Here is a 26,605-nt window from a genome sequence, read left to right as displayed (position 1 = left end):
CATAAAGCTCGGCAAAAAGGAAGAATCTGAAAATCCATTTGGACAACATCTTAAACCTCTGACACCACACCAGGAGAAATGTTCCTGAAAGCTGCTTTAAAGATGCATTCTGCTTTCTAGCCAGTCCAAACAACTAACGAGTCCACAGCTTAGGAAAATGTGCAAGGCAGGACACCTCTATGGCCAGCTACTGGAGAATAAGGAATCCTCAAACTGAAAACCTAACAAACATTGAATAAAGAGCTGATAGATGGTCCTCACACTGGTCAAACACGACACCTGGATCGCGACGATGTTGACAGAGCTCTTGAACTGTTTTTGTAACAAATAGCAATAAAGTGATTATTGTCAGGATAAATTAAACAATCCTGCAGTCGAGCCTCAGGGTAAAGAAATGCAGGCAATATTTGGCCAGTGAGGTCCTTCAAGCCGCTCGATCGGCATCGCAAGGCAAGAACCCCTGCAACATAAGATGCCTCTGGCCAACACAAAACCCGGCTGTTGGTCTCATTCTATCATCCAGAAATCTGTAACTTTGAATTTGTCATTAATCGAGCTAAAATGGCTGATTTCTTACTCACAAAAGCAAGCAATGATTATTTAATATAAAAAAAAAAAAAAAAAAACAAGACCGTATGATATCCACTTACGTTAAAGTTCCTCATTGCTGGCTCTATTAAATGCATTCAACAGAGGACGTTTGCAATACGCGTGTCATCTCGGACACACTGCATGCAAAAAGAAAAGAAAACATTTCATGAAGGCAAGAAATCACTCCCCACAGTACAAAGCATTGACAAATTGCAAATGAATTAATAGCTAATTAGGGTGTTAAAATATTAGGAGAGGAGTTTGCATGCATACTTATAATCAGTGAAATAACTAAGTCATACCTAGAGGAGGCAAGTACACAGTGGCTGGGACATTTGGTGCTCATCTGGCTGAATGTTGGTCCTCAGAGCTGGTTTGTCGACGAGAATCGGGATAAAAAAATAATCATTCTTTGGCATCCCAAACTTAAGAGGGCTTTACAGAACCTCTACAGGTCATGGGCCTTTTAAGTTAGGGGGAAAAACAAAACTTAGTAATGAATAATTTGTCAAACATGAGTCTTGATGCAATTAGCTTACAGCTCTATAGGTATATAAAAAATTATCCAAATCATCCTATAAAATCAAAATGTTGGACCAACACATGTGGGCAACTGGCACTAAACTGAAGATAAAGCTTATTGGTGTCCAAGTAGCAAATAATAAAAGAAAGGCAGAAACGGGTCAGGTTTAGTATTCAGTATGGTGGGTATTGAGAAAGAGGCTAATAATTTAGTGTAATGTACAAAATGTATTACTTTAACTGTTCAACATAGTTCTATTTTAGTCTGTCTTGAAAAGGGGGCGATTATTCACATAAGTGTACACTTTGTCTTGGACTTCTTTTTCTTCTTTTTGCCCTCCTTGCTCATCTTCTCCTTATGCTTCCGGATTTCTCTCACTAATGTGTAAAAGGCATCGTCAACGCCCTGGAAAAAAAAAAGACAATAAAAAGAATATATTATTGAGTGTCAGGTTAGTATTTTCACACCACAATACCAATGATTGCCAAAGTAAAAAAAAAAAAAAAAATATATATATATATGAAATACACAAAAATGATACAATCGGAAACCATTTAAAGATTAACAATGTTGAATTTGCTGAATTTAAAGGGTGATTCCACTCTTTTTGAAACATTATTGGGACAGATTAAACTCCAATCTTTGATATCAAACTGATGTGTAGCCTTGACTTGTTCCACTGCAAAAGAAACTTTAGTATTTGTCAAACATTTTCATATCTATGAACGTTTAGTTGAATTACTTTCCCCCCCCCAATTGAAAACCAGAAGTGTCAAAGTGTACATCAGCATGACACATCAGAGTGCAGGTGCATTTCTCAATCCAGTTCAGGCTGTGTGCGACGCAGCTGAATGAAGCACAGACCAAACACCATCAATGTGTTCCAGAGTGAACTTCAGTCTTCCCACAGACAACAACACTGACAGTAGCTGCAGTTACATGAGCCAATTTCTGTACCGCCGAGTGTAAGCAATCCGAATGTACGACTCCCACAGCATGTTTAAATGGCCGCTAAAGTTGTCCCGTTTGCATTCGCCAACACAAGCAAACCTAAAAAAAGATCAACCTGCATCCAACGGTTGGCACCAATACTGGTTTACTGCTGTGGGTTTGTGCCAAAGCAAAAATAGAAGTATAAAAATATTCTACTAGCATAGAGTTATAGAAGGCGAGCCTTCTGTTTATCTCCCCAAAACTGATAAATATAAAAAGATGGTGCAACACTCATACGCAACAAATAAAAGAGTGGCACGACTTCCGCAGGTGATCAGCTTGGATTTAAGTCAAGCAAATTTATTCTGACTGAGGTGTTAAAATGAGGCTTTTAAATTCCTGCTGAGCTCTTATTCTGATTATTAGTGAATAAAAAGGCTCCATGTAGATACAGCTAGTGTCTGTCAATGCCACACAGAGGCAAGTGCGTGAATACAACAGTTTGTCGAGTGCAATTAAAGTGATGATGACTCTGCAAGGAGCTGCAGCGTAAAGAGCCTGAGGTCTCTTCAGGTTGTGGAAAAAAAAAAAAAAAAAAAAAAAAAAAAAAGACAGCAGGAAAGGAAAGAAAGACTTGGGCCGCAAAACAAAACAAAAAACCTCACCCACAAACACACACACACACACACAATTTTTGTTCAAAACATATCTGCCAGTTTCTTGGACTACATCCTCCTTGGAAACATCAGCACATGATTTGCATAATCTCCTTTAATAACACGCGCTGGCTCCCTAGCCCACACACCTTCCTTCATGTTGATTTCAGCAGCTCGGGACACTTTCACACTGGTAGTTTAGCCAGAATCTGGGAACAGTCGCCTGGAAATTGCCCTTTTCTGAACATAGGTGCAGACCAAGTCGACATCAAGGGGGCGGTCTTATTGGCTCTACGCCAACTGTAGTACGGCTTGTGTGCAGTTGGAAAGCAATTGTTTTCCCACAGAAACACCTGTACGTTTCAGGGGGATTGTTTTCAATAAGGACATAAAATACCTCACTGGTGTGTGAGCAGAACCTATGATGCCATGTTAGAGTTCTTACTGGTGGAGTAGTAGTGTTTTGTTTATTTAAAATTTTCAGACTGTTGTATTATTTCAATCATGCTCACGTGGAACTGCCTGCTTGCACACATCTAAATGATTTACCGTGCTCATTTCCTTATGGGAATAAGGGAAAGGCCTGCACCTTGATGAGGAAGGAATTACGCAACGTACCCCCGGATCAGCACAAAAGTAGAACATGTGAAGGCAGACCGGCATGGTTCAGAAGAGTGGGGTGGGGCAGTCAAACTGACGTTCAGACTCAAGTAAACCAAACCCAGTATGAAAACGGCCTGAGATAATTATCAGCGATGAGACACAGGCACTGAAAAGGGGAGAAATCATCAGCTGTTTCAGCCTCGTTAGAGCTCCACCACAGCCCCAGTAGAAACCAGCAGGTTGGCTTTGAGAACCATAAAGCAACAGCTCTCTTTGCGTGTCCTCTCCCATTGCCTTCTCCACAATCCCCACCAACACACACACACACACACACACACACACACACACACACACACAGATGGGCGCGCGGCTGCATACACTTACCCCTTTCACATCACAACACACTTTTTAAGCTTGACACAGCGCGGAGTCTTTTCTTCCTTGCTGAGTTTATTGAGCCGGTACTGCCTGATCTCCCGTACCAGAGTGTAAAAGGCATCTTCCACTCTCTGCAGCATTAGAGACACAACTTCCCTCAATGTTGAGGAATACAGGAGGACATACTGTATGGGTGCATGTGTTACAGCTTACAGATACAAAAGGAGTGAAGCAGAACACGTGTTTTGAGGTGGGTCTCCCTGCATTGTCTGGCCTGTCTTTTTAAGTGATACTCCACCCAAACTTTAACTTGTGAATATCAAACACTCACCTCCTGTGTACAGACTCCTTTTCAAGCATGAAAAAAAACTTCTGTTTCCTCTCTTCTCGAGGAAGAGTGGGTTTATAGAACTCCAATGGTTTTCGTGGCAGGGGGGAAAAAAAGGTATCAAAGTGTCCTTAAAAATGAAAGGAGTCATGTTATAGCCCTCTTTGAAGCTTTTACAGAAGCAGTGCACTTAGTTGTATTTTGGCAAGAAGATAATCGTTGGGACCATAAAGGTGGCGGTGTATTATGATGCAGGAGTGGTTTGAGAATGTTTCATCATAGGAATCCACTCAAACTTAACTAAAAATCAATCTGTAATCTTTAAAACAGACAGTTCAAACCTCCAGTGGGTGAGTGAAAAGATTAAGGTGGAGTATCACTGACCATCTTGCCAAATATAAAGAAGAGGCGCATGCATCAGGAGCATATTTTGATTGTGCATTATACTGTAAGTAGGAGATTTCCCAGAGAAGTCAGATGAAATCCCTAAGACCTGGCAAACAATAGGCAGCTTTCAATGCAAGAAAATGTTTCCTGGTCCAACAGCAGCAGCACAGTGTGGATAGTGAATTATTGGTATTACAGATCTGTAAGAAATTAATCATTGCGTCATTAATTTCCCCTGCACCAGAAAGAGCCGTGATTCACCCCCAGGTCAGAGAGATCAGGAAAGGATGTGTTTACAGAGCACCGTGTCAGTCAGACAGCCACCTACGGCCAAGCTCACGAACACACACGAACACACGCACACGCACACACACACACACAATTTGATGAGCCGTGGCAAATCTTCCAAGAACACCCAGTCACAGTAACCAGCAAGCAGAATCATTAACCCCTGTGAAATTACCGACAGTTTGTCCTTTCATGCTTAACACACATTTGCTGATTATTTATAATGCAGGATCCTCTGTAGACGGCCCTAATGGGGATATCATTTCATACATCCATGACAAAGTAGCATGCAATGGTTACATTATCACCCATAAATAAAAACAATCAACCAAAGAGGATTTGAGGATGAGCAGGGTATTTCCCGAGACATTTCCAAACAACATTATAAAAAAAAAGAGACCATTAGATGTGACACAAATCAACAGCACCACATGACTCAAAACTTTAACTTTTCTTGTGATGGACACTTGTCCGCCAAATCTCTCTGGAAGAATAACATTTGATTTCAGAGTGAAATTTATAGGACTGCTGTGTCCATCAAGCCAATATCCCTGAGACCATATGCATTCAACACTCTCTACAAACCTGTCGTTGAATACTCCAGCAGTTTAGTGACTGAAACGCTAAACTCTTTGATTATTGAGGGCGTGGCCGTCTCGAGCTGGACTCTCACCTGTCTGGTTTTGGCCGAGGTCTCGATAAAGGGAATGCCGTAGCTGCGTGCTAAGTCCTGAGCCTGCTTGGTGTCCACTGTCCGGGACGGGAGGTCACACTTGTTCCCCACCAACACCATGGGGACGTCCTCAGAGTCCTTCACCCGCTTTATCTGTTCTCTGGACATTGACAGACACAATAGAAATATCATTGGATTATAATTCCAACTGAGGCAATACTCCAATGATAATGTAAAAAAAACGAGTTCATAATCAGAGTCAGAATATGTCCATTATCGTTTAATAATGTGTATCATTTTCTGAGCAGTTTGGCCGTTTCTAGACAACGGGTAGTAGGGAGGAAATGAAGAGTTAGAGAGAAGGGGAAAGACGTACATTAGAGGTTCCCAGACTAACATTGTGATTACAGAATTATCACCGTACACCCGTAGATCACAAGGATGCCATGAAATATTCTCCCGTTTAACTGCGATTAAAACCCTGCCGTCACACCGAGTCCAAAGCCTCCAAACCGTTAGTCTCTTAGCTCACCTATAGTGGTGAATGTCTTCAAAGGACTTGGTATTGTTGATGGCAAAGACACAGAGGAAGCCCTCCCCTGTCCTCATGTACTGATCCCTCATGGCGCTGTACTCCTCCTGACCTGCAGTGTCCAGGATGTCCAGCAGGCAGGTCTCCCCATCGATCACTACCTGCTTTCTGTACGAGTCCTGGAAGAGGAGGTCAGACAGAGATTAGAATTATGGGATTCAGTGGGCCGAGTGTCCGTATATCAGCTTAATAAAAAGAATACGATACGGGTTGCGGATGACAGAACTCAATAGATGAGTGGGTTTAAACATCTAGCTGGATACAGTGCACAGCGACTAGAATATCAATTAATATCCCAATAAACACAAGTAATGTAGATTTATACATAACATACAAGCAAACTGGATTGTCTACATTGCTTCTTCGTGACATGGTTGTATTAATTAATTTTGCTGAAAGACGGTACAGAACTGCATTTAAAGCCTACTCTATTCTGGCTGTAGTAGGTCACTCCATTCTCCAGCAGACCTCCAGACTTAATTTCGACTGTGGCGAAGCACTCCAGCTTCTCCTCACACTCAATCAGATCCAACACAAACAATTACCATCTGATCCAGTGAGTAGATTTTGTTTCAGAAGTAGTATTGTATTAAAATAATCTATACTGGAGCTCTAACCTGCAACGGCCTATAAATAATGGATTGACATCATAATGAGACTGTGTTTACTCAGCATAGGTTGCCCCCCCGTGAGAGAGCAGACATGCATGGAAAGTTATTAAAAACCTGTTTCTTAATAACCTTTTAAAGACTTAAACCAGAAGAACCTGCTGCAAGGAGTTTCTCGTTGTTCTGCCCCATAACAAAAAACATAGAAACCCATAAGACAGAGTAATGAACTTGAGAGCAAATGCGTTCACACATACACGTGCATGCACACACACACAGTTTCTTTACCTCAATGGTGGGGTCATATTCATCCACAAAGTGATTCTGGATGAGCTGAATAGTCAGTGCGCTCTTGCCAACACCACCAGCTCCCACCACTACCAGCTTATATTCTGTCATGATTCACCTGTGGGACCAAAAAATATATAAATCACATGAATCACATTATACTCAAGATATTTCTAAAGAGTCATCTGGCACAGCATCATTTCATCTGGGGCACCCTCAATGCCTTAATGGAAGGGAACTTCTGGGATGTGTAAACCTCTCTGCACTAGGATGTTATATTCTGCTGTGGATGGTTAAAAGTCAAGTATTAGGTTGAAAATATTTTGTCAATTAACTCCATTTGCTTAACTCCAGTCTGACACGCTACCAGCTCACTGGGATGTCTGCATCCTCAGGGTTGGCAGACCGTTGATGCATCAACACAACGTCCAGAGAACAACAAATACCGCCTTGTGTGGAAAAACACTTTTCTTTTAATAACACTGCTGATTCACTGGAAAATAGATCTCATGCCATCGTGTTTATTTTGACTTTTAATTAGAAACCCATCTAAAAAAATTCAACAAGAAGCTTGCAGAAGAAACTACCACAACACACAGAACATTAAAGAGACTACGTGTAAATAAGGGAATACAAACACTGACGAACTGCTACAGAATTATGGAAATCTGGCCTCAAAATTACAATCAAAATGCTGCAAAAATCTTTAAACTATTTCAATGACACAAAAATAAGCTTCACATCACAAATCGTCAGGTACTGAAGTAAAATAAAAAAGTATGAATACACAGTATACATAATCAAATGTCTGGATCCAGCCACACATGCATACTGTGGTGTTTTCTGAGCAGCAGCCACACACACACACACACAACAGAAACTAACCACAGGCACAAATCCAATGACATTAAGGCTCCAAAATTCGTCAGAAATCCGTCAGAAAGCTCCGCTGTCTGACGGCTTTGTGGAGCAGCACCCGTCAATAGTGGCAGCTGGCCTTTTCACAAGCTACAACACTGCTCACAGCCTGCAGTCAGGGAGGAGCTCCGCTGAATAGCATTGGCCTTTTCTAGAAAAACAAAACCGACAATGTGGTTTGATAGGTATTTGGCTGATATAATTACACTTTTACTACACCTAAAATGCTCCGCTGTATTTCAGATATTCTACCCAACACCGCCTGTGATTTACACATGCAAAGCAAGGCTGTTCTGTCCATTAGGAAACCATCTTATCTTTACATAAACAGATAAGACAACTGACAATGTCGCAGACCATTTCAGCAAGCAACACTTAAAAGTTGTCTGCTACATGCTTGCCATGTCCGTTAAAATATCATAACTTATCCTCTTATCAGGCAGGGCAAGACTTTGAATGACTGAATGTAGTACATGTGTAGTCCAATAATAAGTTAACTCAGTTTTCTCACCCTCATTGTTGGTAAAGTTATGATGCTGCAGGATTTAAATGGGAAAAAAATAATTCCCTGTAAATATGACTGTCCCTGCTATTGTTTGCCTTGTTAAAACACCGTCTGGATGGCACTGTATATACCGCTACCCTTATATTTAACGTTACTACATTAACAAGTTTATTCCCGAAAAGACGACCACATGTTTCAAACAGCACCACTCCACGAGACAAGATACGGTGAGGACTAACGTTAACGGAGAAATGTGCCACTAAATCATTGAATTAATTTACAGAAGGCTACTATGCAACAGTTCACCTCCTATGTGAATTAACCGAGGATAAAGCAGGCCTTTCAATGAAAAGCCCTTGCGTTGTGTTCAAGCAGGCAACAACACCCACAGCGGACTTAATAAAAGTCGAAAGGAATTTGATTTAAATCCACGGGTCTGTGCCCCAGGGTTGCCAGGTTGGTTGTGTGAGAAACCCTCGGAGCACTGTGTTTAAATAACCAGGCTGCTAGCTTAGCATTGGAGCTCGCCCACAGCCTCAAACTATAAGCTAACTAGCGTTAGCCTTTATTAGCTAGCCTCATGTGACATACAAAGAGTAATTCATTAACGCAGCATTGCTTGTAACCGTGTGCCCGGACAAACTCGGTACCATTCATTCAAAGGGGGGAAAGTGGTGATTTTGTAAGCCGCCATTGACAGGCTAACCCAAAGGTCTGCATTGCAGGGCCAGACGGTAGGTTAACAATTGGGCGTAGTTTGCACTACCAACGAAAATGAATACTCCCACTATAATGATGTTATTCAGTGCTTACATGGCACACAAACTGACCTACGTACTAAATTAATGAATACAACGTTGCAACAAACCTCAAAGCGACACGCATGCATTAATTGTATCCATTTGTTTTACCTTTTAGCGAGTGGAGTTCCGCGTCCGAAGTAGCGACCGAATAAGTCAAGCTGATAATCCTCTCGTTTCACACGATCTCTGCATTTCCTACTTCACACCGAAACGCCCGCATTTAAGTCAGTCTACCTCGTATCAGAAGCAAGCGGGAACATGCGAAAAAGTGGGCAAATTAATCGATTGAACTTTCCATTTGATCCAGCGTCCGGCCTTGCTGCTCAGGTTGGCCTCCTTTAGTGAATATGGGCGGATACCGGGGCGCACTTTACCCAGAAAGCATAGCTGGAGATTTCAACCGGTTTGGGTCATATCATCCAACTTTGTGTCGCAATGTGGGAAACAGCACTCTTTATTGTGTCCTGTGTAAATATACTATTGTTGTTTTGTGCAGGTTTGACTTAAAACAGTAGGTTTATATGAACCATGGTTGCCTCTGTTGATTATTGTAATAGTTGTGCAGGCTATGTGCAAACGTTACTACGTTTTTTAAATTTAATCTCATCGGAAGCCAGACAGAGTGATTCACATTTATGCTTTAAAGATCACAAACAATATCGTAACTATAGAGGTCATATGGTGTCCGTTTCAGGACGTCTCCTCTCAGTATCGTGATCCCTTACTGCTGCCTGCTGCAGAGTCAACAAAGCCTAGGGGGCGACTCCACTATATATAGGCTCTAAATATAACTGAATTGTGCTGGAGGGACGTCATTCCCAGGCAAGGAAATGATTTGGCAATCCCTTGTCAGTTTTCCAACGTGTTCACGCGGCTGCCCCCTGCGCACGCAATGCGCATAATCAACACATACACGTTCAGTAACAAAACACAGGCCCAAAGCAAAAAAACATCCAGAATAAGGCCGCTGAGGGCAGAATACATGAAGAATACATTAATTAACATTTTATCCAGTTGGTAGATACGTAGTTATTTCACTACTAGGGTCTTTTGGAGGGAATACCTATTTCAAAAGTCGTCGAAATCCTACGATTTATATTCGATACTATCCGTGAAATATATTAGTCTGTAGCAGCAATACAGAAAATGTAAGCTGTATAAAAGAGCACAATATACAAAAAAAAGCCGATACACTGTTTTTACGCATATTTTACATCACAGGGCAGAGACACCAGAGGTCACTATTGACTTGACTAGCAGTTCTCCAAGCTGTACAGCCTCTACTGAAACCACAACTATGTTTGAGATTTTATAAAGAAGTGAAGGCTAATTTAAATCACAATTAGGTTCAGAGTTGTTTTCATTAACAATATTATACTTTGAAATTTGGAGAGGCTTACAATTCTGGCTATAACGAACACTTATTGTATGCAGAGATTAGTTATTATTGTATAGTTTTAGAGATTTAATAATAATAATTGAATACAGATATTCCTATTTTGTGAGAGGGTACCAGTTATTTTATCTACATCTCAAATAGATGCACTGTGCATTTGTCTGACTACATTTAAACAGCATGTGAAATACAATGTACATAAATGAAAGAAAGGTTACACATGAACAAGAATCGATTCCTATCTACATCATATTACATGTAATAAACATTCTATTTCATTATTTTATCATTATGGACATACACATTACTATCACAAATATAATTTACTGTCAGTTATAGTTTGCAAAAGGGAATTAGTGTGAAGATAATCTGGGACTCGTATCCTGATGGGATGTTCTCTCTTTAGGTTTACCTGTTGGTACAATAGATAAACACAACTTTAATGCAAGCAGTCAATTTATATATCAAGCACAGAAGAATAGAATTTGTATAAAATCACTATAAAAGCCAGAGTAAATAATTGACACCATGTCCGTTGACAGATAATAGAATATACATGAGAAACTATTTTTCTTACAACAGCAAAACTTTTTGACATCTCAGAGCAGTAAAATCAAAGATGTACCTGATAACTATAATGACGGCTCCATTTTATTCTCGGCATGGTGACTCACAGGAATAGCCATCGCTAACGTCATTAGTTAGGCCTGTGATTTCCTGCTGGTAAAATGTCTGCCGTGAAAAGGCTCTATAATGGCATAGTTTCGAGAATGATTAAAATGGAAGTTATAAAAGTGTTTTTTTCACTTACATAAAATGCCCTTCTGTAAATTGAAGAATATATTTCAACCGTAAGAAGAGACTTCATTTGAATAAAACCTTAATCTTGACCAAGGCCTATAGTCCTTACCCAGACGTGATGACTAAAGAGCACTAAACCTGCTGATTACACCGCTCATAAACCGAGCACATGGATGATAAAAGATCATATTTAGAGACACGTCCAGCTGACATGTTTTTAAAACAGGAAAGTATGTTCGGTCACAAGAGGGCAGTATGTTTCCACTGATGCATGGTCCCATTGTCCAAGATCCATCAGCTGCTCCAGTTGAATGTACTGTATGTTTTAACTTCATCTATATCTTTTACGAAAAGTTTATGCATGTATTTTTATGTCAGGTAAAGTGGAAATATAATTATTTTTACCAGTGTAAGTCCGCTGTTTAGTCAAGTAGGGTCTGATGTTGGAAGTATGGAGTGAGCAACATATTGTGTGTTTTACATTACTTACTTTCATGATGTGTAACAAAGAAACATGCTACCAAATGTGGTGGTTTCATATAACTATCCAATACATGCATCATGACAGTTTGTGTGTTCTCCATTTCACATGGAACCTATCCTACCTTGCCTTTATGGTATCCGTATATGATCTGAAACATGCTACTGCGTTTCAACTGCAGGGCATTTGTCTTCATTTTAATTTCAAATGTATGTGTTACAATTGTATGATATGGCATTGGTATAGTTTTAGAGGCTGTAATTCTGCTGTACCTTTAAAACAATGCAATGCACAACTTTATTTACTCTGAACGCAGCTTATGAACCACTTCCACTAAATCTATTACATCTGTATTACATCCTCCAGGACTCTCAACACCTCTTGTTCATTAACAAAGAACATGACAGAGAACATCGAGAAAGCACTCAAGCAGCTAATCTACACATTTGTATTCAAATCGAAATTTCATTATATATGAGACTTTTGATAATGGGATCCCCCCCCCCACACACACACACGCACACACACACCACAATCCCTCGCCCCTTCAGAGTGTATTGCAGCTTTAAACAGTCCACAATGCCTTGCGGTGTCCCAGTTCCAATGCGATGTATTTACCAGCAGGAGTAATGAAACGAGTGGAGGGTTATTTTCCGCAGCTTATTGGTGAGACCGCAAAAGACTAACGCACAGAGAGGACAGACACAAACTTTCGGTTAGAGGACCATAGCGTCAATTATCTGTGTTTGAAAGCGTCTGTAGCCTTTTATTCAGTTATTTGTTTCTTGCAGCCAAGCGATACTTTGTCGCAGTTCGTTGGAAGTGATTTACTGGGCAATGGTGAAGAAGGACACATTTTGCTGAATTGACGCCTTTTACCTGTGTTTTCTGCCTAAACTTCACTTCGGATAGGGAACACTGAGGTGAATCCTATTTGCGCTTTAAAGGTAAGACCATTACACAGACCTAATAATAGCTAAATGTGCTGCGGCGGATCCCGGTGTACTTGTGAGGCTGAGATAACGGAAACATTTCTGTAGTAGAATAGTTCTGCTACTCTCTCAGCCCACTACTGCCCATTCTCGCCATTTCTCCAGCCTCATCCCAGTCAACACCAACAGTATGAGACGGAGGGGCATCGTCACTAAATGCTCAAAGATGCTAATGTCTTATGTCTTTCAGGTTGTTAAATGCCGAGATATCGAGCGAATACTGCTGTTAATGGTGTCTTTATCTGCTAGTGTGAGGTTTAAAATCAGTTAAATGTATTTTTAGGTGTCCTCGGATGATTGTATCACCTTGTAGTAGGCCTGTTCTCTTATCATGTTTGGATGTAAAACATCCACTTAAAATTGTTGTTGCTTTGCCCTTCACACAGCATTGTCTCTCATCAGGTTCAACATCTTCTGTACATATTACGAGCTCTCCTGCTTTCAAAAATCTTTTACACATCAGTAATCACAACAGAATCTAGTTTGAAATCACTTTCTCTGCGTAAAGTTCCAGTGCTATGCACCGCTTACAAACGTTTGTTCTGCTATATGTAGCAGAACAAACCTGTGGAGTTGTTGCACTCAGTCAAGGTTTTATGTCTGACACTTTTGATGTAAGAGGATAGCTTTAGTCTAAAAATAGACTCATGTAATTCAGTGTTCCTTGTTGCATTTGGAAATGTCACCGCACCATGAAGACCATGAAGGCTGCAAAGAACTACTACAAAGTTTCAGCTGCTGCTGTAAAACCATATCAGTTCTAAAAATGCTGACACGCAAGAGTGTGATTCAGCACCAGGTGATGTTTTGCACACCACTGTAACATGTAAACCTTGGCTAGAGGCCCCTTGTTGCCCCGATGAAGGAGCCTGCTGCCTGCCCTGCTGGCTCTTCAAAGCTGGCTAGCGAGCAGGGAATATGGCAAGGGAACAAAGGCAGCATTATTGCTGGCTGAACATGCCTTCCAGATGTTCATGATTCTGCCAGCACTGACCTCCCGAATGGGGGAGGCTGCTCCAGCGCCTAATAGTTTAATATCAGCCAGGCACAGAGAGAATGAAGCAGGCTTGCTCTCGGGCAGGAGCCACTGGAGAGCTCTCAGGAGCTGTGGGTGTTGCTTGCAGTGTGATTGGATGTGGGTTTAATCCAAAACACCCGGACCTTCGGATAGAGGGAAAATTTGGAGTTAGCACTAAAATTATGAGGAAGTGCTGAGCAATGCCTCCGTCTTTGTGTATATTTTGGGTTTGGTGCTTTAGGTAGTGGGGTTACAACATCCTATTTTGTTTTTCAGATATGTAAACTTAAGAATTTCAATTGTACAGAATGTTACAAACTCAAGCTTTTAATACTCATCCAGTTTAAACACACTTTAGTTTGAATGCAGTGTGTTGAAGTGTCATAGCCATCAAGACCACAGAGCGGACGGACCCATAGCTTTCTTGTCTCTTAGTTATGGCCCGTTGCATTCTCACAGCCCAGGAATGCATAGCCTGGTTGTTATCAGTTTCCACTCCACAGGAACAAGGCCTGTCTCATGCAACAGTCTTTGCCCTACTCCATAATGTTTAGGAGAGGGTATTGTATGAACTCCACGCTGGCGTACTGATGAAGATAATGAGCTTCTTTATCTGGATCACACTGCAAGACCCTTAACTTTTAACCACAGAGGTCCCATCTTGTCACATTGTCTTACATTTATGTTCTACTGTTGCCTCCCCAGTTTGTTGTAGGCTCAGGGATTATACCGGGCTGTAGCACTTGATGACAATCTGGAGAAATTGAAAGCAAGGAAATAGATTTCTCCTGTTAGTTCCAAACGATTTACCACCAGTGCCTCCACAATAAACCAGCATCTGTCTTTGGCGGCACACAGAGATATATTTCACAACCGATCTGTTACCAATTACAGCAAAGTAAAAAATTTCTAGTAATTGCACGTTGCGCTACATGGAGTGCAATTTGAATTAAAGTTTGATTGGCAATAGGCAAGGAGGTTTAAGTACTAAAACAGACTGCTGTCGCTTTCGTCTGCAAGAAGTATCCCATTGTCTTTAATTAACATCAGCATAGATAGATGGATAGATGGATAGATAGATGTATACTTTATTCATCCCCAGGGGGAAATTTGTTTGTAGCAGCAGCAAGCAAAGTTACAGAGTAAACATACAAATATGAAAGATGCTCAATATATACAATACAATAAGATAACAGAGCAGAATATAATACAATTTCAATAAGATTTAAAGAAAATAAAAAATGGGGGAGTGTTGCATGTCAGAAACCTATAATTAATTACTTACTAGTTTTAATTAGCCACTTAAATATATATATATATATATATATATATATATATATTCTTTCAAACTTACAATGCCAGCAAACGTTTGTGTTTTCCCGTGATCTTTCTCAACTCGGTTCGGTTGCTGCCCTGCGGGCTTTCTCCTGAGTCGAGCTCAGTCTTGGTTTTGAATACCCATTTTGTTTTCCTCAAATACCCCCGTGTTCACCAATTTGCTGAACTGCACGAGGCACTTCGTGATGCTTCACACACTGTAAATCCCCAGAAGAAACTCCTACAGTAATTCTTCATTGTGCATGTTACAGCAGGGTATTAGTCGTGATGGAACACCCACAGGACCATATGGTAGGTTGTTTACACCAGCAGCCAGTTGAAGGCCTTTTCCTGCCAGCTCAGTGTGCTCCTGTGTAGGCCTGGAGAACTGTCATCAGCAGCCGAGCGGGCAGGCTGCTCAAGGCTGCTCAAGGCAGCTCACACACCTCACTGATCTGAGACAAATCTTGAGTCAGCACGTACTGAACCATTACAAGACTGAAACAAACATGCTCTGGAGACATGCGGAGTTTGATGTTTTTGCTGCAGTTGATCAAGTCTCAACTGAGCTTAAACAGAATTCACTGATATTTAAGCCCTCCTCTGTCTCATGAAATGCCTCTCTGGCATAAGATGAGCTACACAAATCAGGGAGCGGGCATCTCCCCAGGCTGTGGCTTTGACAGGCCAGAGGAGTGGAGCTTGCAGAGCTCAGGATGGCACTCTGCCCCGCACCGCTGTGCCTGTATCATCAGTTGGGTTTTCCGTGTTAATGTTAACGAATATAAATGTCACGAGTCTGGACCAGAGCAAGTGACATTTATAAATGCCCAGCTGACTCTTGTTGAGCTTGTGCAAGGAAGAGGCATTGAATGAGCCAGTTTGTTTGTCTTTACTACACATGAAATGTAGTGTTTTGTTTGAGCAGTTCTCTTCTGCGTGTGTGTGTGTGGGGGGGGGTTGTTTTAATGAAGATCACTGAATTTTTGTTAACGCCAATTCAGCGTAGAGTATACGCAGTGGTCCTTGTAAATCCCTCTGACTCAGTGTTGGTAGTGTTTTTTAAGCACTTTCCCCTTCCCCCTCCAGTATATCCAAACCTGATCCACTATGCCTGCTTTGCATCAAGACCCACTCAGTCCCTGTTACTGTTTCCACATCCCCCTGGAAAAAGGGTTAAACAAAATGGTGACAGTGTTTTGGGTCTTGGGTTTTGTTGCTGTGTGTGTGTGTGTGTGTGCGTGTGTGTGTGTGTGTGTGTGTGCGTGTGACTATTTTCCTGTTCCTCTCCATCCTTCTGCCCTCCTTGCCATTTAAGGGCAGTCTGAATGAAGGACAAGAGCACTTTCCAACTAGCTGTGAACATGCCAAGAATAGAGTGATCAAGAGTCCACAGACAAAGGTGGCACTCACACACATACAAACGCACAGATGTAAACAAAATGAGACACACACGGTGCATTTCTGCACTTAACACACACTTGAATCTGCGTCTCTAAATGTCTTGTAACTACCTGAGATTTTATTATGTTTGTTTGTTTAGAACTTTTTCTCACTGTTAAAGGGTTTTTTGGGGGGGGAATTGTTTCTGTACCGATGAGGGTGAAGGTCCCGGGACAGAAGTTGTCGTATGTGTGAAGATTGTAAAGCTCTCTGAGGCAAATTTGTGATTTGTTTCTTTGGCTATACAATATAAATTAAATTGAATTGAATTTATTTTAAACGATTAGTGGATTTATTGGTTTGGCAATTGACTGACAATTTAAAAACGTTTTAAAACTCCATTAATCCTATTTATGATCTTCGTCATTTTACAAGCAAACATGCTGTTTTAACTTTCTCAAATGTGCTGAGTTGCTGCTTTATGTAACACTTTTGGGTTTTGGACTGTTGTTAGTCCGGCCAAACAAGCAATATGGCAATGTCACCCTGGCTGGGGATTTGTTACTTAAAGTAAACAATGAATCAATCAACTGGAAAAAAAAGATATAATGATCAATAGTGAAAATAATCATTAGTTGCAGCATCATGCGTCATCTCTTTGTCTAACTCTACAAATGTTACCTTGCAGCACTTCCTATGTTTTTACCATATTCAGAAAAGCAGTTTGTGGTGCAGAAGACAGGCTGGTGTGGATGACTTAGTGAATGTGCACAGGGACTATGTGGGCTGGGGGAGGTGTAATTGGTGGGGAGGGGGGGGGGGGGGGGGGGGGGGGTTGGTGAACAAAAGGACCTTTTGACACAGTAGTGTAGGTGCATTGAAGGTTAGATCCATGGAGAGTGATAAGTGATACAGATCTGATGAGATGCCGTTCATTAACTATCAGTTAACTGTCCTTGAAGAACATTTTGAAGGATCTCCACCCCTTGATGGGTATTTCATATACTCTGTCATGTCACTACTTGTTTAACACCTTTTTAATGTGTGCTTTGGTAATCTGATAATGCAATAGCTGATTCTGAGAATCTTCAAAATGCACCGGCAATCAGCCAGCTATCATATCAAGACAAGCTTTATGAAGACAGTGCATCTCCAATACTGTATGTTGTTAACTTTGTACTTGTACTTGTAGCATAGTATTGGCTGCTCTTCTAATAACTCAGTCAGGAACTAAGGACATAATTATATTACATATGTTACAGGACACTGAACACACCTGTGACATCAAATACAAAACCCTGCTCTACTCCCTCTTGGGGAGTTCTGCTTCATCTGGCTCTCCCTTTTTCTTTTTGATTGTATTTTCATCCCTTCTCTGTTTCACTCTCTGTTCCTGTCCTCTCTGTGTCACTGAGTCAATCTTCCTGCTCTGTCTTTGCTGTTTCCATGTAATTCGTTGTACAAAAGCAGGAACTGGGCTTGGGAATGTGCTGGCAGACTCTTCCTGCACCCCCAACAGACATGTACCTATTCATAGAGAAGAACAAAACAACCGCGTTATGGCCAGCTGGTCCTGGCATGCCTGGCTGTACCGGTCCATTCTTAACTAGACTATCCTTTTACCATAGGCCGCTGCTAAAATAGCCTGTCTATACCTTATGTTTTCTGCTTATTTGACGACTTGTGTAGAAGCAAAACCGCAAGTGGAACTGTCTGCATTTCTGTGTGTCTGTCAAGACTGTATCCTTTTTGGCGACTGAAGACTGTAACTGTGGCCTTGAGCACATCCTGACTAACCGCTTCCTGTTTTCCCCTGTGTTTCCTCCCCACTAAAGTAGCCAGAGGGGCTTCAGCTGCCCTGCACCACTGGAGCCTTCAATAATGTCGGGGCAAACACACCACAACCGGCCCCATCGCTTCTGACCCAACATGGAGCTCAAGGTCTGGGTGGATGGAGTCCAGAGGGTCGTCTGTGGGGTCACTGAGACAACCACCTGCCAAGAAGTGGTGATTGCTCTGGCACAGGCCATAGGTGGATACATTTCTATTGTAAAACCACACATAAGCACACCTGAGATACAAACAGACCTGTTAAAACTTTCTGCTGAGTTGTATATTTGACAAGTGAAACTGGATTCTGCTATTATGAATGGGGCTCGGTCCATTAAACTCATACCCAGGAGATCCAATGCAATGCATCAGTTACTAGATTGACTGCTACACACAAGCACCTAATAGATCTTTGGGTTAGTCTTAGCCATCGTCATATTTTGTGCTCACATATATGAATTCATTAGCATCAAGATGTTTAGAACTGCAGTGTTTTAAAACATTGGTAGCTAGCTAGCAACAATAAGCAGTATTTATGTTTGGCAATTAGCGTTGTGTACACCCAAGGATTGTATACTTCTGGTTCATTAAGTCACACTGCTGACATTGGATGACGTTCTGGTGTTGGTTTTGCCAGGAACATTAAATGACAACTTCCACATCTGCCTTGCTGAATTCCTGATCCAAAGCCTTTTTTGTCACTTAGTGATTTCTAGTTCTTTTGAACTGCTTCTCCAAATTGCACTCTCGGAGTTGGTTGGAATTGGAGTTGGATTTTGTTAGAAAAGACAATCCAGGCTGTTTGGCGTACTTTAAACCAGAGCATAGCTCCTGTGTGCTAACACTACCCTCTGTGTGTTGCCTTACCAGCAGTTTGATCTGACTGTATACTTCCATGTTCGCTATGGTCGTACAAGATCACTAAGTGCTGATCTAAAAATGTCTCTCACCCCTGTAATGCGTCATTAGTTAGTTAGTTAACATGAAATTGACTTTCATGGTATTCTGGTAAACTTATGAAGTAGTAGTATTTGAGTATCTGGCCTACACGTAGACTTCCTGCTGGTGGGTCGTAGTCAGAGGCTTTATTGGTATACTTTCTTGGAATGAAGCACCCCCCCCTTTCCCATATGGCTCCTCCAGGAACGGAGGCACTTCAGCAGACTGTATTGACATCACTTCCCACAAAGAGTAGGGTAGGAGGAGGGAAAGTCTGACTCATCCCCCGGTCTCCTGCCAAACTGAGAAAGCAGCACTTCTAAGCCCCCTCCACTGCATTTTTTATATTAATGATGTATAAACCATTTTAAGTGATCCGACATCAATATTGATTTAGAACTTTGGTGTTTCTGTATACACGCTACGTGTTGTGTCTAGGTTTCCTCCAAACAGCTTTAGGCAGTTTATTCATGATAAACATTGAATGTTATGTAATGTGTAAAGGTTGCTCGTAGTGCTGAAGCCACTGAGAAACACCCAACACTGCAGCTTTTAGCCTCCTTTAGCTGATTGTTCTGTTTTCCAGCTCGCATTACAGCATGGTTGAGACTTAAGGCTCTCATCTGACTTATAACGTCACTGTGAGCTGTTGTCAGAAACCACACTCAGACAAGCTGGACGAAATTTGAATGTTTCAAATGTTAGGTGTGCCAGATCCAACAGGATGACAATGTTGCTCTGTGTCTCTTCAATGTGTAAGGAATCTTTGCTAAAATGTTATCGTAACAGCTAGGTAAGATGCCAGTACATCATGGTTGCATTTCAGTAAGTTCGTTTTGCAATCCTTTACCACTTTAGTCTCAAATTAGCATTCAGAAGCTTTAGACAAAAGTCTTAATCCTTGCAATTTGGCATAACCATCTCATAACCAGTATAAGAATTTGTTACAATTTGTTTTTTACAGGTCGCACTGGGAGATACACTCTGGTAGAAAAATGGCGTGACACGGAGCGTCACCTAGCCCCTCATGAGAGCCCTGTGGCTTCTCTGAACACCTGGGGCCAGTATGCTGGGGATGTCCAGCTGATCCTGCATCGAACAGGCCCCTCCTTGACTGAACGACCTCCCTCAGAAGGACCCCCTCTCAGAGGGCCTGAACGTGGGCTGCACCGGCAGAGCCTGCCTCCCCTTGCAAAGCTTCGACATCCCAATGATCGCTCCCTCCGCCGCCGTGAACCGCGTCGTAAGTCTCTGACGTTCAGCGGTGCACCGAGAGGCCTTCGGGAGATATTGAGCGGAGGCCGAATCAGCGAGGCCGAGGCGAAGCGAAGACTCCTCCTGGGCAATGGTGGGAATCACCACCATGCAAGACCTGCCATCGGGACTGCATCGCCTGGCCTGTGGGCCTGTCGCATGGAAGACCTGGTCCGACTGGTCGGTCTACAGAGAGAGACTCTCAATGTGCTGGAGAAGAAGCTGGAGGCCTATGAGGCTGAGCTCCAGGCCTGGGCTGAAGGGCGAGGGGAGCGAGGTGGAGGGTTTATTGGTGACCCAGGTGGAGGAGGAGGGCTGATAGAGGAGATCCTGAGGTTGGAGAAGCATCTGAGGAAGAATGACGTGGAGATGGAGGAGGAGGAGTTTTGGGCCACTGAGCTGCAGATTGAGCTAGAGAGTGAGAGACAGCTGGAGGAAAGACTGCAGGAGCTAAGAGGACGCATGCAGGGCTGTGAAATGGAGATTGAAGAAAAGCTGTCAATGGTACAGGTGTGCTATGTGTGGGAGATATTGAACAAAACATCCTGTATTTTAGTAGCAACTTGTGGGGAATGATCAAATTATAGCTACGAATCAAAGAATAAGAATTTGGTTCTATTTCAACAGTCCTTCTAGTGATGTTTATACATTATAGTTGGTGTCTTGCCTCTTTTTCCATATCTGTGTCACTCTGCCCCATCAGAGTGTGGAGGCCGGCCTGGAAGAGGAGCGGCTGCAGAAGCAACGGCAGGAGACCCAGTGGGTCAGTGAGGCAGAGGCTCGGTCCCAGGTGCTCAGGGCCAAGACCGAACTGAAAGCCCAGGAGAGACAAGCTGTCCAGCTGGAGAGCAGCTGCAGAGCAGTGGACAGGTCACTTGGACAAGGCACCAAGAAACTGCAGGTAAGACATATGCACTCACTCATTCAGGTACTTGTTTTTCAAATAAACTAAATAGTGCTGCAGGGTGATGGAGACCATCCATCAGTAACAATGCATTTAATCCTCTGTCTACCTGAATCGTCCCTCGCAGTGATGCTGAATCCCTGCCAGTATTTTTTACACTTCAAAGTCTGTTTACCGGTCTTGGGGAGAACTGTGATAAAATTTATATAAAGCCATCTATGGCTACAGAGAGAGCTGTCTGAAATATTATAAATTGTCTCGAGCAATGTCACTTTGATGTCCATTTAACTGAGGTTGACAAAGTTTGTTCTTATGGTAACGTTTTATTGTTTCATCTATTATACTGTTTTATCAGGGTTTACATTTTACTTTAGTTTGTCTTGCTTTGTTGGGCCTCACTGTTGATCTTTTTGTTGCTTTATTGCCTTGCTTTGTCTCTCAAAGCACTTTGTAAATTCAGTTTTTAAAGGTGCTATATAAATAAAGTTATTATTATTATTATTAATATTATTATTTCTGGACTTGGAGATTTAAAGTAATATTGCTGGCGTCTGGACATCCATATACTATAACGCACGCTCATACGTCTAATCTGTACCAGTAGATGCCAGTTGGAAGCAATTGGTAACACTCACGCGTTTCCCTCTTCTCATGCTGTTTCTCTGAAGGATATGCAGCACGAGCTGGAACAGCTGACCAAGGAGCTAAGGCAGGTTAACCTGCAGCAGTTCATTAAGCAGACCGGCACCAAGGTCACAGTGCTGCCTGCCGAACCCAGTGAGGATGAAAGTACTCACAGCAGTCATGTTATAGGTAATGTCTCTTTCTTATAAACCTTGAATGGTTGTATTTTTGTTCTCTTGAGGAATATTGGAGTTAAAGATTTAACTCATGCCACAGGACATGCTTTAAATATAGTACAGTACATATCGTGTAATGTATTCCTCGGCATCTCTTGCTGTTGACTTAAATGGAGTAGGAAACTGACCTTGTAGGTACAGTGTGTAGTCGGTGACATTGGGGTCAGATAAGCCTAAGGTCAAATTCGTACTTTGTTCGTCCATGTTTATGCGAGGGTCCACTCGGGGCCGCAGGACGTAAAATTGTCATCAGAGGGTGTAGCGTAGGCTCTGTGCGGACATCCGCGTACCGGTACTGTGCTGTCACCACGCGGAGCTGTTCAGACAGTGACGTCCACAGTAGTCTGTGTACGCGTCTGTTAGGGTGTATAACCTTAACTGATCTGAACTAGTCTGAACCAAGACGAGTATTACAACTTATTTGAATGCTAAAGTGCATGCTGTCTGAGGATAAATGCTGCCTTTTGGTTGCCTTTCAGGCAGGCAAGACATGACTTATTTTTTGTTGAAGTGCACTTATTATTGTTCTACCCCGTGTCTTGACAGCCTGCTGAGAGAAAATGACTAAGCTTTAGTGTCCAAGTGTGAGTGTGTGAATGTGGGAGAGATTGTGACAGAGAAAATCGGGAGGGGGTAGCGGAGAGAACAGTTTTAGCTTTTACCTACTCCAGTGGCAATTATAGTCTCCATGCCAACAGCTGCCTGGATACGGGCAGACCTGGCATCATTCATTCACCCTACTTTCTCTGTCTAACCCTCAATCCTTCTATCCCGCTGTCACTCTGTCACATGCTCAGCAGTGTCCGTGATGGGCTCTTTGGACCAAAGCTCTGTCAACCTACATAAACTAAGAGCACTGAATAATGGGAGAGCACTCACATTAAAATAGAGACGATCGGCCAGCTGGTTATTGAAAACTTCACAGTAATATCGTACCAATAACATAATTAGTGAGTAATAGTAATTAAGATTGACTTCCAGGAGCAAGTTAGAGGTCAGGCTAGAGCGGTGCATTATGTGTCGTTACCGGGGACACAACCATCAGCCTGGAATATTAGGCTTGAAACAAAAAGAGCTGCACATCCAACTTGCAAAACAAAGTTTATCTACAGACATTAAATGTACAAACTTAAAAAAATAAGACTACAACCTCCCACCATCCCTATGAATAATGTTGTATTCCACATGCCCAATGCCTTAAAAACGCATGTAGCCCATTTTTATTTTATTTTTCTGATTGCATGACATATACTTCATCATTGCATCATTTAGAGCAGTGGGTCTCGTTATTAAAGTTAACAGTGATGGATTTCAATTGTGAAACATAATGAATTGAGTATTCATGTCCTTCCAGTAACCTTCCAATTCATGTGTGTGTGAAATCAGCCAGTGCCTTTTGTACCTGGCCATTAAATTCACTGCATCTGATGATTCTCTGCATGGCTCGGCACTGCCCCCTGGTGGCACCACAGCAGAGCTATCGCGTAGAGCATCCACAGGGTTTTGTTGTTGTTGTTTTTAATCTGACTATATATTTTCTGCACCAAACCTTTGAAATAGACTAAATAAGTTAAATTTTGAATTTTCTCTCTTTCATATGATTTCTTATTTCTCAGATTTAGTTCCCCTTACTGGCTCCCTGAAGCGTCCGGTGTCGTCGCACCATATGTCCAGTCACCTCCGGATCCTCCACAGCCCTCTCACTTCCGGCCTGAATCCAGAGGGGATCTACGTGTGAGACAGCTCTGCTACGAGGGAACACGTCATGTCTCCTTTCCAGAGGTCCTTTCACCTCGGAACACATTTGTAAGTGGATATCTTTGTACAGGATACCTCAGTAGCACACTACTACGCACTGTTGTCTCAATTACCTGAAGGCAACCTCGGGTGTGAAGACTCAAAAAGTGAAGGAACAATGTTGAACTTGAACTGGAAGTCGTGGAGCAGTTGGGTGGGAATGAAAGATGGTTGGAAGGAACGATGGAAAAAAACACACAGCAGCAGCACCAAGTCCAGTCCCTGGAGATATTAGGACATTCTCAACATCAGGCTGTTGTGGACTTCCTTTATAAACATATCCACTTAATGTACTTTAGTAACTGCTGAATGATTTGTATTCTTTTCTCACTAGCATCATGATTCAAAACTATTGCCTTTTGAATATTATTCTTGAGAATCTTGGTATGTGAATTTAATAAATATATCTCTAAATTCATATGTAATTTCTGTAGTGAGTATGTTTTACCCAGCATAACGTCTGGTTCTTATATAAGTAATGAAGGATCCACTATAGTAAACCTGTCTAGATTCTATTGTTTTGCATATCAGAATGTATTCCTGTTGCTCTGACTCTGTTCATGTTACAACTATGCACAAAAGGTTAATCGTTTTGTTACTGACGAATGTTACTGTGTGTATGTACCAAAATGATTGCTTACTGTAAATGTTTTCTTACTTTTCAGCTTTATTTAGTGAATTACTATATTTTATTACAAAGCGGTGCATTCACAGTTACAAAAATGCAGTGCCCTCATTGGTGCAGTGATACCTGCATAATGAAACGGTGTAAATGACCCTCTTAAGCTTTTTGTTGTTAAGATTACTACACAGTATATTTTTGCCAAATGTATTATGCTTGTTTTTTTCTGTAAGGACTGATGGCCAAAGATTAGCAGGTCTTGTTGCATGATTGTGTTGTTAATATAGCCATATCTGGATGTGCAAAGCACCCACAGAACAGTAAATCAGATAGTTGAATCTGGTGGCATGTAATAATACAATGGATAGCTACAGTGTGTTTGAGCATGAGAGTGAGTCCGTGATTAAAGAGACGTGTGTGTGTGTGTGTGTGTGTGCAGGGTCAGAATAGCCACGGTATCAAGCCCCTCTTAGGTCGTAGCTCAGCTGCTAATCACATCAAAGTGCCTTATATTCATTCCACAGTTGTATTCAAATAATGTACAGTAAAGCTTTAGTAGACATATTGAAGCAATGATCCTAGTCAGTTTAGGTCAGCTGTTGCTAGATGTATTAGTGGCACATTGCTGCACAGAGAGAAATGGCACAGCATCAAAGAGGAAACAACGTTGTGTTTTATCTGTCAGTATTTTGTAGAAATGTCAATGGAAAGAACAATATTGAGAGTGCTTTCCACTCTGCTACTGTATTATTGTCACCATAATACTATATGCTGTAAAATGCATTCACATTTAATCTGATTTATTCCATCATGCAACACACACTGTATACTTTATTCACCGGTTTATATCAGCACCCTCACCCAGGAATGAAAGCGTTGATGTGATACAGAAGAGAAGTCCACCCTGCAACATTCAGCATCTACAAAAACACAACACAATACATCATCACTACAGTTTGTCTCTCTCTTTGTCAGTTAACGGAGGTAACATTCTTAATCTATGATAGTCTATATATTGGAGCGGATTTTCCCTTTAAGAAACCACTTGTGTGCTTTTTCCACCCGGGGATGAGACGTAGCTGTGGTCACTGTTTACAACCATGTATGTTCTAGAAAACTCTTAAGATGTCGACTGTACATAACGTGTTTTTATTTGACCCTGCCTTAATATACTGCAAAGCGTTGACAGATGTATGGCTGTAACTGGCTGCTGATATGACATGAATTGCATGATTCAATAAACCCTCTGACAAAATGAAATGTGTCACGACTGCCGCTCGTGGTAACTGTTTGCCAGTGGATGCAAATGAGGAGGAACTTGCACTGCTCTACATGTTTTTCAAGCTTTTCGCCAGTAGATGGAGACGTTTACTCAGTATTGTTAGAGACATGAGCACAACATGGCTGGCAGAGAATTAGGAGAGGAGCCCTGAAATGATAAAGAAATGTTGTCAGTGTATAAAATGTATATTAATACAATTAAACAATGCTACTTGGCTTCACGGGAGGTTTAGTAGAGGATGGTGTCTGGTTAAAAAAAGGCATAGATGCTTTTGCCTAAACTTTCAAAGTTGCACTCACTGGTTAGTGAAGATACTGACAGAACCTTAATATAATTCATAAACAGAAAGAAAAAGTAAACCTTAAAAGGAAATGGGGAGGGGGGCTTGTGGCATCATGCTTGTCTTTCTAAACCTTGAAATGCATTAGTTGGCAGTAATTGGACTTCATTGTTGCCAGGATCACTAGAAGGCACAGAGTCAGACACTTAAGTTTTAAAGCTGTTCAAATTATGCATAAAGATTAAAATAATATTGCTGTAAGTTGGTTAATGGGAACAAAAAAGACTGGACCTGATCCTGCTTAAGGCCTCTTGACAAGTTGGGAGGAGGCCCCTTGTTTTTCTTCAGCCTGTACAGACTGAGTGTAATCTCACT

The 26,605-nt window shown here is 41.7% G+C and overlaps 2 protein-coding genes across 5 annotated transcripts; one reads left to right on the top strand and one right to left on the bottom strand.

The window, feature by feature from the left end:
• Positions 1-510: 510 nt before the first annotated feature.
• Positions 511-9,450, bottom strand: kras (v-Ki-ras2 Kirsten rat sarcoma viral oncogene homolog). 2 transcript variants are annotated; one of them, XM_031862012.1, is made up of 6 exons: positions 9,183-9,450; positions 6,849-6,966; positions 5,893-6,071; positions 5,361-5,520; positions 3,691-3,815; positions 1,438-1,519 (listed from the first exon to the last, which is right to left on the bottom strand). In XM_031862012.1, the coding sequence occupies exons 2-5, from the start codon at positions 6,957-6,959 to the stop codon at positions 3,696-3,698; spliced, it is 570 nt and encodes a 189-aa protein (XP_031717872.1). In that variant the 5' UTR covers positions 6,960-6,966; positions 9,183-9,450; the 3' UTR covers positions 1,438-1,519; positions 3,691-3,695. The 2 variants fall into 2 exon arrangements, with proteins under 2 accessions (XP_031717883.1, XP_031717872.1); XM_031862023.1 differs by lacking the exon at positions 3,691-3,815 and having other exon boundaries at positions 511-1,519; positions 9,183-9,445.
• A 2,885-nt stretch (positions 9,451-12,335) lies between these two features.
• Positions 12,336-25,928, top strand: rassf8a (Ras association domain family member 8a). 3 transcript variants are annotated; one of them, XM_031866502.1, is made up of 6 exons: positions 12,336-12,699; positions 18,301-18,494; positions 20,196-20,995; positions 21,189-21,386; positions 22,058-22,202; positions 23,866-25,928. In XM_031866502.1, the coding sequence occupies exons 2-6, from the start codon at positions 18,392-18,394 to the stop codon at positions 23,985-23,987; spliced, it is 1,368 nt and encodes a 455-aa protein (XP_031722362.1). In that variant the 5' UTR covers positions 12,336-12,699; positions 18,301-18,391; the 3' UTR covers positions 23,988-25,928. The 3 variants fall into 3 exon arrangements, with proteins under 3 accessions (XP_031722362.1, XP_031722370.1, XP_031722353.1); XM_031866510.1 differs by having other exon boundaries at positions 18,298-18,494; positions 20,196-20,989; XM_031866493.1 differs by having other exon boundaries at positions 18,298-18,494.
• Positions 25,929-26,605: the final 677 nt, after the last annotated feature.

Source organism: Anarrhichthys ocellatus, unplaced genomic scaffold (genome assembly GCF_004355925.1).
Source record: "Anarrhichthys ocellatus isolate YVR2014 unplaced genomic scaffold, GSC_Weel_1.0 scaffold2, whole genome shotgun sequence".
NCBI classification, from domain to species: Eukaryota; Metazoa; Chordata; class Actinopteri; order Perciformes; family Anarhichadidae; genus Anarrhichthys; species Anarrhichthys ocellatus.
Note: the sequence above shows the minus strand (reverse complement) of the source record. Positions and strands in the feature narration are given on the sequence as shown.

Bases quoted from the DNA above. Each gene is read 5' to 3' on its own strand.
- kras (XM_031862012.1), bottom strand. From the start codon at position 6,959: ATGACAGAATATAAGCTGGTAGTGGTGGGAGCTGGTGGTGTTGGCAAG. The intron at 5,521-5,892 runs GTGAGCTAAGAG...GTCAATGTCCAG, and splicing joins GAAGACATTCACCACTATAG to AGAACAGATAAAGCGGGTGA. The intron at 3,816-5,360 runs GTGAGAGTCCAG...CTAATGCTGCAG, and splicing joins CCTCGGCCAAAACCAGACAG to AGAGTGGAAGATGCCTTTTA.
- rassf8a (XM_031866502.1), top strand. From the start codon at position 18,392: ATGGAGCTCAAGGTCTGGGTGGATGGAGTCCAGAGGGTCGTCTGTGGG. The intron at 18,495-20,195 runs GTGGATACATTT...TGTTTTTTACAG, and splicing joins TGCTCTGGCACAGGCCATAG to GTCGCACTGGGAGATACACT. The intron at 22,203-23,865 runs GTAATGTCTCTT...CTTATTTCTCAG, and splicing joins TCACAGCAGTCATGTTATAG to ATTTAGTTCCCCTTACTGGC.